Source organism: Triticum urartu, chromosome 3 (assembly GCF_003073215.2).
Source record: "Triticum urartu cultivar G1812 chromosome 3, Tu2.1, whole genome shotgun sequence".
In the NCBI taxonomy this organism is placed as follows: Eukaryota; Viridiplantae; Streptophyta; class Magnoliopsida; order Poales; family Poaceae; genus Triticum; species Triticum urartu.
The window spans coordinates 496,496,232-496,508,017 of record NC_053024.1 but is presented as its reverse complement, the minus strand read 5'-3'; the positions used below and the strand labels follow the sequence as shown (position 1 = coordinate 496,508,017).

Here is an 11,786-nt window from a genome sequence, read left to right as displayed (position 1 = left end):
CGTCGTCGCTGCCGTTGACACTTTGGAGGTGCCTCAGCAGGCTTGTCCTCAACCGAATCCTTCCTGCCATCGTCATCCTCTTTGGGTGTGCCCACCATATACACGTCATATGTGGCGGTGGCCGTCCAACGTCCGGTAAACGGCGGGTCTTGGCCTTGTTCGTCTCCGGCATCGTCGTCCATGTCATCGATGTCTTCGGAGGTGTAGTCTAGCATTTCGGTTAAATCTTCAACAGTGGCTATGAAGTGGGTGGTGGGTGGGATGTAAAATTCCCTGCTCTCAGCCCCTAGTCCGGGCTGGGCGTAGTTCAGAAGTGATTCCTCTGTAATGGCGAGGGATTGCTTAAGTCCAGAGCCTCGTTTAAGAGCGAGGTTTGGACGGGGAAACGAGAGTCCACGGGGCTGGTCGGGGCGAAGGCCTCCTGGCCATGCCTACTTGGCGCGGACTTCGAGAGTTCGGATCTAGAGTTCGGGGGCGAGTTCGGCCTTTCAATGATAGGGGGAACCCGGTCTGATTCCGAGTTTGTCGCAGGCACAATCGCCTCTGGATCCTTGATAGTGCAGTTTGCAGCGGAGAGTCCGGTGGGCTCCAAACTCCCGTCTTCAGACCTGACGGTTTGCTCCGGATCTAAGGCCAGGGCGATGATCGGGGTCATGAATCCTTCAAAGATCAAGTCTCCTCGGACGTCGGCGACATAGTTTAGGTTCCCGAAACTATTTTGATGACCAGGGGCGTAGCTATCGATCTGTTTGAGGTGGCCAATTGAGTTGGCACGCAGAACGAAGCCACCGAATACAAAAATCTGGCTGGGGAGAAAAGCTTCCCCAGAAACGGCATTGTTGTAGATGATCGAACGAGCCATTGAGCCATCTGTTGACGACATAGTGGAACTCTCAATGAAAGCACCAATGTCGGTGTCAAAACTGGCCGATCTTGGGTAGGGGGTCCCGAACTATGCGTCTGAGGATCGAAGGTAACAGGAGGCAGGGGACATGATGTTTACCCAGGTTCGGGCCCTCTTAATGGAGGTAATACTCTACTTCCTGCTTGATTGACATTGATAAGTATAGGGGTTACAAGAGTTGATCTACCTCAAGATCGTAATGGCTAAACCCTAGATGTCTAGCCTGTATGATTTTTCTTAGCCTCTACGGACTAAACCCTCCAGTTTATATAGACACTGGAGGGGCCTAGGGTTGTAGAGAGTCGGTTTACAGAGAAAGGAAACTACACATCTGGATGCCAAGCTTGCCATCCACGCAAAAGGAGAGTCCCATACGGACACGAGGGAAGGCCTTCTATCTTGTATCTTCATGGCCCATTAGTCCGGCCCATGTCACATAGCCCGGACGCCCGGGGACCCCCTAATCCAGGACTCCCTCAGAAGGGACGGGGAGTAGCTGACCTGACTGGCGCCTCTAGGGAGGTGAGCGATGTCAAGGGTGTCGCTGCCGCCCAACGGAGTTGGGTCTTAACCTAGGAGGCAAGGGGGAAGGTACGGGGAGTAGTTGACATGACTGATGCCTCCAAGGAGGTGAGCGATGCTCACGGGCGTCGCCATCATCGAAGCCGGCAAGGCTGGCCAGGGATTTCTCCCGGTCTTGACTTCCCGCCACCATCACCCCATCTAACGAAGGAGCTGCCACCTCATGGGGAAATAGTACATATCTGGGGGAGGAGCTCGTTGAACAACAATGGAGGGAGAGGCGGCCAGATCTGGAGTCGTTGCTGTCGAAGTCGTCGTGCCATGGCCCACGTCCATCGGATGTTTCCTTGTCCACACCATCAGAGCACTGGCCAGCGCCCGCCACCTTATGTTGCAGATCCGATAGGGCCTATCATGTTAGGTCGTTGCCTCAAAGCCTCCCGTGAGTTAGATGGAGCATAGGCCCCACCGCTGCCTTCCTCACCAACCCCCCGAGCTTCCCTGACAGTTGCCTCAGGTGACGGTGAGGGGAAATCGAGGAAGATAAAGAGGCGGCGGGGTTAGGGATATCGCCCCTTGAGTCACCCTAGCGGGGCGACGCGAGGGAGGGGGTGCTCAAATTAAGAAATATGATTCTTTCATAGAGGGAATGGTGGCAAGCACTCCTTCTATGGTTCTCCATGGCCACTCTTGAGCGTTGGGGGTGGGTGTGAATTGTGATGGATTTTCGTCATAATGTGGATGCAGGGTAGTGGGGTTAATATGAAGAATATGGTTTTGGCCATGAGGTGTTGGAAGAGGAAAGTATAGTTTTCCCCCTAAAATCCTTCATGATGGACCATATCTCCCTGAACTCTAATACTAGATAAATTACACCCCGAAATTATACAAATTTTCGGATCAATGTGGCTCTGGGCAGTTTTAGAGAGAACTGAAGGTGGTTTTTGTTCTAATGATGCTAACTGGGCATATGACATGGCAAGACAGAACGATTCAATCTAATTCCCATCTCGGTACGAACCCTACCTTGCATCCTAATCATATGCACCAAAGGTGATTGGCGATGAACCCTAGCTCCCACCGCGATTCCCCATTAGGGCGAAAAAACCTAGCTCCAATCTATGGCGGAAAGCAATGATGCAATCCTTCGCTAGCTCCCACCAGCCGCCCTTCATCTTCGCTAAGCATGGTGTTGCCATTATAGTCACCGGTATCATACCGGGAGGGACAAATGGAGCACGCACTGAGGAGCTCTACCACTGCCACAAAAGGCGCATCGATGGATTTCATGGAGCCGCATGAATCTTGGTCATAGGTACAACAACTGCATGAAATCGAAGTTAAACTTCTATGCTTCTATATGTTTTGGTGTGGCTTCGATCTGCAACACTCAAGATCCATAATTTGCACTACATTGTAAATTGTTGTTCTTCAAGTGGCATGATAATCCAAACAAACAGTTCATTACTCGGTTGCTTAGTGATTTGCCAGGTGTTGTCAGTCATTTGAAGACCGATGTCAGGAAACTAAAGATTCAAAAACAACTCTAGCATTAAGTGATGGAGGAAAAGTCCAACATTCTTGATGCTGATGCATCCTGAAGAAGTAGCTGGACCGAAGAGGGAAGTTGAGAGAATGAAATTCAATGTCATCCACCATTTCTGTCTTCATAACCTTAATAATCAAATAAATTTGGTTTCCTCTGTGCATGGAATAAGTTTCACAAACTTTAGCTGAAACAAGGACTGCAACATCTAACATTGTCTTATCTGGATTCCACAAATCTGCATCTTCTTCATTTGTTTGCTCTACATCTTCTGAATATCCCTCCACTTTAGTTCCTTTTTCCTTTCCCTACCCTACATCTTGCACAAACACTTGCTCACTTTCCTCCACAAATATGTCATCAAACTCCACATATGTTTGTATAGTGTCCACCTTTTCAATTGATGCAACATCATTCAGATACAACAAACATTCACTGAGTGTTTTGTCAGGAACTAGCCAATGCAGTTTCGTCCTGCCTGGTGTTCAGGGAGCTGAAGTGGAACTTAAGTTTTTAGCTAGCTAAATGATACAGTCATCGCTAATGGATCGACAAGTACTCCATGGTCAACAGCTACCAGCTTTACTTGCCTCTACAATGTCATCTTTCCACATGATACATATCCTCTGCATGTGCAAGCACTTCTGCATAACCCAGTCTAGATTTTTCCACAAAAACCTCAACAACCATTCCATCAATATACTCCAGCAATCCATCTGCTCTATCAAATGTTCAAAAGTAGTGCAATCCAACTAAAAATTGTTGAGAACATCTGCTAGATCTTCTTTAGTTGTTGCACAAATTAGAAATCTTTGATCAACACATAATTCAGTGCAATAACTTATTAAAACATAGAAACAGTTGTTGCGATAAAAGGTCCCCTCTTTTCCCCTTATTTTCCCCTCTAGTCACAAAAATAATGCCATATTTTGCCCCTTTGAACAACTCACAAATAGAAACCATATACATCATGCAAAACCGTTGTCATGGCATGCTAAAATCGATGTCATGGTAGGGTTCTAGGCGAAGCCGCGGACAAGACTGGTGCCATAGCACGAACTCGAGCAATGACCCTCTATTTCCCCCAATATAATCAAGGAAATCAAACCCTCAAAACCCCACCTTTCTTTACCTATCTGATCAAGACACGAACGGAGTAGAACACCAGGAAACAAGGGTGGTTGAGGTCGGCGACTAATCTGCATCCATGGCGCCAGCGGAGGAGATGGCGGTGCAGTCGAGGAGGCATTGACGACGGAGGAGGATCCTTCCTTCCCCACCGCAACGAAGAAGAGACGAGACAATCATGACCACTTTCCTTGCGCGGGACAAAGAAGTGACACCCCCCTAAAACAATTTTGGCCAACTCAACATGCCCAATCAGCAATTACAACGTAACCCCCTCCAATTCTCCCCAAACCACCTGGGTCACATTGATCTAGTTTTGTATAAGTTCGGGATGTAATTTATCCAGCTTTAGAGTTCAGAGGGATATGCATCCGTCAAGAAGGATTTGAGGGTGGGGGCTATACTTTCCTCTTGAAGAAAAGCCTCACCCAACTTTCGTGTATGGCTTGCAACGTGAGGGACGAGTGGGGCTACTCTTTGGCATCTTCTCACCTGCACGCTGACTCGCACGAAGGGTGTTAGTGTAACTTCGAAGCAGATCACCAAATGGACATCACCAATTGTCCGCGTGGGCGGGGAGCCGGCCAGCCAACCAGAGTCACCAAAAAAAGTGGACATAGATTTTCATTGATTTTTTAAAATAACTTCGACATAGAAAAAGGACCTAAAACCAACTAAATCCTACTCTACTCCTACCCGTCAGAGGTGAGGTTGATAGAGCACGCTTGGGACGGTCCAACCTCATTGTTGTTTATGGCCGGCGCAAGCAAGGCGGCGGTGACGATGGATACCTCTTTGGCATCATCGATGTGCTTCTCCGGTGCATCATCGTCCTCTGCCTACAACCCCTCAAAGAGCCTGTTGCGGACCACCTCGTTGTCACGAGGCCGCCAACGCTATGGGCGGATGGCACGAGCGTTGTGCACGGACTCAAATGCGGCCCGATTGATATGTGTGATAATCGGGGTCTGTCGCAACCATGTCCGTGACGGTAGCTTCGGGCGTGCGCCCCACCTCCAGCTGGTACGCTGTCAGCCGGTGCCCTTCTAAAAGCTAGAGGTTGTACTGCTGCCAGCCAGCAGTTACCTAAACACGTACACTGACGGCTCCTCCACCAGCACGGGCCCCTGCTCCTCCACCGCATTCACCAGCATTTGGTTGTAGTGTTGCCTCACCTGTAGCATGTTGAACCCGGACACCGGGGGCACCTCCATCGGCCCGGGCTGCTACTCTTCCACCGACGCCTCCATGGTGATCTCCACCATGACCATGGAGTCACCATCCATCTCCTCCGAGCGTTCCAGAGAGCTCGAAGGTTGGCTCGCACCTATGCGGCCCTAGCACTAGGCCTCCGTTTCGCGGACCTTCGCCACGAGCGTGGCGCGCCAATGTGAGTCTCTTGTACCACATCGCAAAGGACTCCATGGCCACGGCGGACAATGGACAAGAATGCGAAGGTGGTTGGACGATGGCTCGAACGATGGGAGAAGGGCTCGGAGGGGTAGGGTTTTGGGGCACGGCCGGACGACTTAAATAGCTGGGGCAGGGTAAGAGGTGGGTTGAATGTGGAGATCGTCATGCCCGTGGTCAAGTGGGAGCGGATTTAAACAGCATGGGCAAAATTTTCTAGAATAAAGGACAATAGGGTTGTTGCCCTACAGTAAATAGTAAAAAAAGGCATCAAAGTGAATGCACGATGGGTTCTCCAGACAACTAGAGAGAAGTTTTGGGTGGCCTGAAGTGTCAGAGTCCGATGTGGCGGGCATCCAAACTCTCCTAGACTTTTCCCGGTTTCATGTTGGTTTGTCGGATTTCAGAGTCCGGACCGGTCCAAACAAATTTGTTGACCATCGTTTGGTCGGACACATTTACGGGCGAGCAATACACGTTGGAGTCGTCCTTACTCCACAATATTGTTATCGTACGAGCGTCGTCACCATCGCTGAGCTGATCCTCAACACCATAAGGGCAAGGCCAATACATAACCCCAGGGTGATGCCTCACATGCAATGTAGGATCGGATGACAGAAAAAGTAGGTTCGAATAGGGAAACAGGATCCTTCTCAGAAGGCGGGTGCTTAGAGAGAAAAGTATGGTCCGATGCATAAAGTTGGAAAAAGTTAAAGTGAAGAGGAGGGATGCATGTGTAGTAAGAGTCACTTTTTATTTTTTTTTGATGAGGTCCACTAGTAGTAGCTTGCATTGGGGAGAACAAATCAACACGTATGCCTCAAATTACTTTTTGTCATAAGGCATCTGTATCCATATGCCATCATTGTACATGCCCTAACAGCAGCACTATCGTTGAGCCGCAGATGGGCAATTGACTGGTGCCTTCTCCGAACCTGACATCCAAAGGTGAATCACAACGCTGCAGTGCCAATACAAGCAGACACCACTCCGCAATTTCTAATTGCAAAGGCAATTAAGAGCATATATAATGGTTGATAAGATAATTTTATCTTAAGTTTTACATGTAATTTAAAGATGACAAAAAACATGTTTACAATGGATCATCTCTTAATCTTATCTTCAATAATTAGCTATTTTTAAAAACATGATGAGACATATTGTGCTAAGAGATCATCTCATCATTTATCCTACGTGACATTCTTAAAATAGAACCATTTTACATGCCCTAGAGACTAGACGAGACCCCAAAAAACAGACCAAACATGAGGTGTATGGCCAAACCCGTCAAACCCAATCAAGAACATTCATAGGGAGAATTACAGCTGAGAAGAAAATTCAGAAGCCAAGCACGGACAGGGACAGCACACACTCTCAAACCCAATCTGTGATTTTGCTTTTGCTTTTGCTCATGTATCAAGAGAGTGTATATCTATCTGTCAACAATTGCAACGGTGACAAACTTCCGCATCTGTAAGGTGATATATGCATGTATAATAATGAACCGAAACAAAGAAAGGGTAAATATACAGGGCTAAATCTAGCTGGATGAATATGAGTAAGAAATGAACTTTGGAAAGAATGGAGAGTGAGGGGGGTTTGTTCTTTTGTCAGGCTTCTTTCTTTGAACTTTTTACTGGTGTGACATTATTCTGAATCAGGTCTTGGCAGAGAGCAGCTTCGCGTGATCCTGGGCGCTGCCAAGTTCAGGAAGGCGTCACTCACACTAGTATGAGCAAACAAAAAGATGGGGCACCGAGACAGCTACGTAGCATCTAGGTTCTTCTGCAGCAACCAGCCAGTAGGGTAATTGAGTTGAGGAGGTTCCAAATCGAAATTCCAGACCATAATCCGGGTGCAATTGTCTGCCAGGCCTTCCATTTGACTCTCGTCCTCGACAAGCCTCTCAATAAATCTTGACTCCTGCAATGGCACCATGTTTCAGTACAGTGATGATTTATTGATGTACTCTAGTAAGCATTGCCTTAGCAATTTCCCTATATAGTACAATATGGAATTGCTATGTTCTAGTTCCTTTAGATCATTGTATTGGCTATACTTGCTCTCATGGATATTCATATGGTTACATTTGGCTCACCCCAACAGATTGTATGTTCACAAAGAGTAATTAATAAAAACTGCAGTTCGTCAACTAGGACGGCAATTACAAAGAACTACTCCCTCCATATCAAAATATAAGACATTTTTTGACACTATGATACAGAGGGAGTAAATAATAGTTGTCCTGACAGATATTTTCAAGCAAAAGCTAAGAAGATATCAAGATAAGTCATTTTTTCTGCCTAGGTATTTGAAATTTTGATGAAGAACTCACCTGCAAGCCACCCCTTCCACCTGAATGGAGTATAATAGACCCTACAGTAGGGCTCTTCCATCTCTTAGGATCCCAAAGAATAGTGCTGTTAAAAGCAAATCCAGAAAAGCCAATTGGAAATCGACAAAGCATACTGCTCTTCTGGTTTGTATGCCATCCAGTGACCTGATCACCCTTACAAAGGGGGCCTTCCAAAGCCAATTTATACTTAGTCCCAACATGTGTTGCTACTGGCCATGTACCAAAGCGCCTGCATAACATAGCGCAAAATTATGAGTAACATCTTAACTGTTCAATGAGAGAGATGCTCTTGGAGAATAGGTCACAATTTCAAATTTCATACTACTTGGTTCAGTGACAGATGTTTTGACTTTTGATGTGAAATTGTAAACGGACATTATCACCTCTCTTGGCTTCACTGATAAAAACAATGTTCGGCATCCTTTGTACTTCATCATATCTTAACCGAGATTATATAACGTAGAACTATAAATCAGAAAAGAAAAGAACTCCTGATGGCAGACACCATTCATCCTCTATAATTCTATCATCACTTAACTGAGATTACATAACCAACAATCACAATAACTATGATCTCTAGAATTAAGAAGATAAATAACTCCTGACAACTTCTGTTTGGCCGTCAAAAGAATGGCAAATGTAGAAATTCATCTGGAGTGAGGATAAGGACTAAATCTTAGGTTTGGTAGATTAAATGCATCAGCACAGCAACTTATAAATGCAGTAAGTTTGTCAGCTCTTTGTCGTGTCAAAAATCACAAGCCAAAATTATTTCTCGGTATTCTAATACAGAGTTTAGTGCAAAGCCTTTATATTTTTCTTTAATTATAAGGTTAGGAGGTACTGCTAAATTGCATCCCCACACAAGTCGGCTATGACTAAACAAGCAAGACACTTTACTGGATATCTTTAGAAAGCCTGTAAAGTAATAATCAATCAAGATTTAATTTAGTGGAGAAAAGATATGTGACCTACTACCACTACACTGCTTAAAATAGTCTACTTTTTGTTGTGCGGGACATTTTATAGCTGCATGGAGCCCCAGTGCACCAAAAACAAATTCAAAGCTATCAGAAATAAGGATGACAAAAGTGAAATAAAGGAAGAAAGATAGGATGTGCATTTCTATGTCAAACTCCATCCATCCCAACAATTGTGTACTATTAGCTTCAAGATAATATCCTATTACCAGAGTTGATTGATTCTAGCATTTAAAACATTACGCATTATCAGCAAATTTGAGAAGGAAAAAAAAACATTTCATACTAACTAGCAAACATTCTTCAAGCAGTAAAAGATTTTACAACGTCAACATGCAGTTAGTAATACGAAGGTGAGCATAAGCCGACAAACAATAGTTTTCAAGTTTTGATGATAAAGTATAATGGTAAATTAATTGATATTTGTGCTGGTTAAAGAGTGTCAAGATTTTACTAGTTTGCATCATGAATTGTGATAACTTAAAGCAGAATAGATCAACTGTCACCTGATTTTCCTCATTTCTTCAAATAGATCGACTGAGTATGCTCTCTCCTCATCGGCAAAATGCACTATACCATCTAGATGATGCTTCTTTATATGAAATATTGCATTGTTCTTTTGGCAGACAATAATCTTCCTAATATTTGAAACATTCCTATTGCATACAATATGTCTGTACATGATCCCAGAAGACCTCAGGATTTCTACTGTTTCACGAGACTGATATGGCCACTCTGCCACTATCCACAGAAGAGGAGGCGGTACATCCTTCAAGACATGAATCAGACGATGAAGGTAATATGCCTGGTGTGGTCGAACTGTTGTTGCTGTCACAACTATCAGTTGCTTTCTTGCAACAATGCCAGAATCATTAACAGAATGTACAATAGGCAAGGCTTCAACAAAATCTGCCTCATCATCCAACATTGCAGGAACTGGGGGACTCTCCTCAGCCTGTGGCTCATTAACCGCTTCAGATTCAGCCTCCGCTACAAATGGCTCCAGCTTGGTGCCTTGATGTTCTACCATTTGTCGTCTATCAATCACATCCCCATCAAATGGAAGCCTGTCCTTTTCAGCAGGCATTTTGTTTGACAAATCAGCAGAGAAGAGCGGCGTGAATCCGATGAAAATGCCAATCATGAAACACACGAATAGATTGATCATGGCCTTTTTCCAGCCCATCCCCTTTGACTTTGGCCTCTCCAAGGACCTAGCATGCTTGTGGGACGATATAGTTGCCCACGCAGATTTTAGGCTGCTCGACATCAGGACAAGGTCAAGCGAAGCCAGCGAAGTCAGCACCCCTCTCATTGCAACATAGGACTGCGAGTACGCCATCTTGGGAGACGGTGAGGGGTCGAATTCCGACCAGTCCTTAACCGACCCCTCTCGCTGCATTGCCCCAGCATTTCTTCGTGCCATTGCAGGTGCTCAATATGTCACGCATGTACAGTTCTAGAGTGAAGCAAAAGACATCACCTCTCTGAACCAAAATGCTGCTCTACAGACAAGTTGTGGCTCCAATCACTTCATCTCATACCAGCTCAGTCATAAACCGATCAATTGCCCAACAAGAACAGGTACCGCAGCACCGGGTAGACCGTTCCTGTCCTCAGAAATTCCAACTCCACGCCTAAGGAACGCCTTCAATTTCAGCCTTCTCTCCCGCTGCAACCAAAATTCTAACATATTAGCACACGGAGATCATAGATCTATAGCTATATAGCGAACACGATAACAACAAAGGAGGAAACTCTAAACACAAACACAGCTATAGAAGTACTCCAATCTAAATGTCAAAAGAGCAAATGGTACCGGAAACAACAGCAAGAAACAGCCAAAATACTCTAAAATGGACAAAGCAGGGGGGGAATGAGTTCTTGATCCAAGCCGGGCAGAGCAAAACAGCAGCATGAAATTCCCCTCATATGCTACCACGGAACGCCTGGACTGGTTCTGTTCGAGAAAACAAACAGGAGGCATGGAATAAATACCTCGGGATTGGGGTTCGGATCCCAAGCCGCGGAGCGTGGGTATGTCGGATCACTTCACGAGGCAATCCCCGTCCGTCCGTCCCTCGCCTCGCCCCCAGCTCTTGGCCTGGCCTCGGAGGAATTCGTGTCGCGAATCGAGACGGGAGGAGTTGGTGAGGGCGGAGGGGGATGGAGAAGAGGAAGAGGAGGAGGTAATGGTTGGAGGGGGGGATAATGGCGGCCCAGTCGGCGGTCGCCGTCGGAAGGTGGGCATGGGAGCCCTGCTTGCATTTAAACCCTCCAGGTCCTCGGTATTTTTTGGGTAATCATTATTGGTGGCCAAAGATATGCTGAGCTAGTCAATGCGGTGTGGCAAAGGAAAAGGAAAATATTTGAGTACCCCACATGATTTTTTTTAAGCTCCCATGGAAAATATTTAGGCCCCTGCCCCTGGAATGGAATGATGTTTCGGTGAAACTATTTGAACATCTTTCTACGAAGATGAAACTGTTTGAAAATGGTTATGGCAGGCAGGGGTAGGGGCACCGACCCCCTTTTTTCTTTCGGCTTCCAATTTTTGTTTTTTTAACCGAAAGTCCAAATAATTTTCGTTTGCATATTGGTGTTTCTTATGACGAGGGCTTTCAAATAAGCTTCATTGGATACGTTTTTGTCATTTTTTTAATCATTGATAAGTTGCAACTGTTGAAACTTGGTATGAGCGAATAATAAAATTGTAATTTTCAGAAACTAAAACTTAATGTGTCTTCATGGAAATCCAACAACTTTGTGGATCACAAGGCACTCAGGTGTCCGACGCGGCCGGGCAGATGCGTGCCCACAAACATGTGTGCCCCTGCAAGTTTCCATGGGAAGATAATGATAAAACTTGTGGCTGTTGTCATTTGTCATCTTGTGAACGGATAATGGGTCAGGGAAAGAACGGGAGCTAAAATGTATATA

The 11,786-nt window shown here is 45.7% G+C and overlaps 1 protein-coding gene across 1 annotated transcript; it reads right to left on the bottom strand.

The window, feature by feature from the left end:
- Window positions 1-6,884: 6,884 nt before the first annotated feature.
- On the bottom strand, window positions 6,885-11,134 carry LOC125544575 (probable beta-1,4-xylosyltransferase IRX9L). Its single transcript, XM_048708308.1, has 4 exons — window positions 10,845-11,134; window positions 9,353-10,518; window positions 7,846-8,095; window positions 6,885-7,433 (listed from the first exon to the last, which is right to left on the bottom strand). Exons 2-4 carry the CDS (start codon window positions 10,270-10,272, stop codon window positions 7,275-7,277), a joined length of 1,329 nt encoding a protein of 442 aa, XP_048564265.1. The 5' UTR covers window positions 10,273-10,518; window positions 10,845-11,134; the 3' UTR covers window positions 6,885-7,274.
- Between the last annotated feature and the right edge of the window lie 652 nt (window positions 11,135-11,786).

Excerpts from the sequence above, each read along its gene's own strand:
- LOC125544575 (XM_048708308.1), bottom strand. The coding sequence starts at position 10,272 with ATGGCACGAAGAAATGCTGGGGCAATGCAGCGAGAGGGGTCGGTTAAG. Across the intron at positions 8,096-9,352 it reads GAAGAAATGAGGAAAATCAG|GCGCTTTGGTACATGGCCAG; the intron begins GTGACAGTTGAT and ends TATGTTATGCAG. Across the intron at positions 7,434-7,845 it reads GTGGAAGGGGTGGCTTGCAG|GAGTCAAGATTTATTGAGAG; the intron begins GTGAGTTCTTCA and ends GTGCCATTGCAG.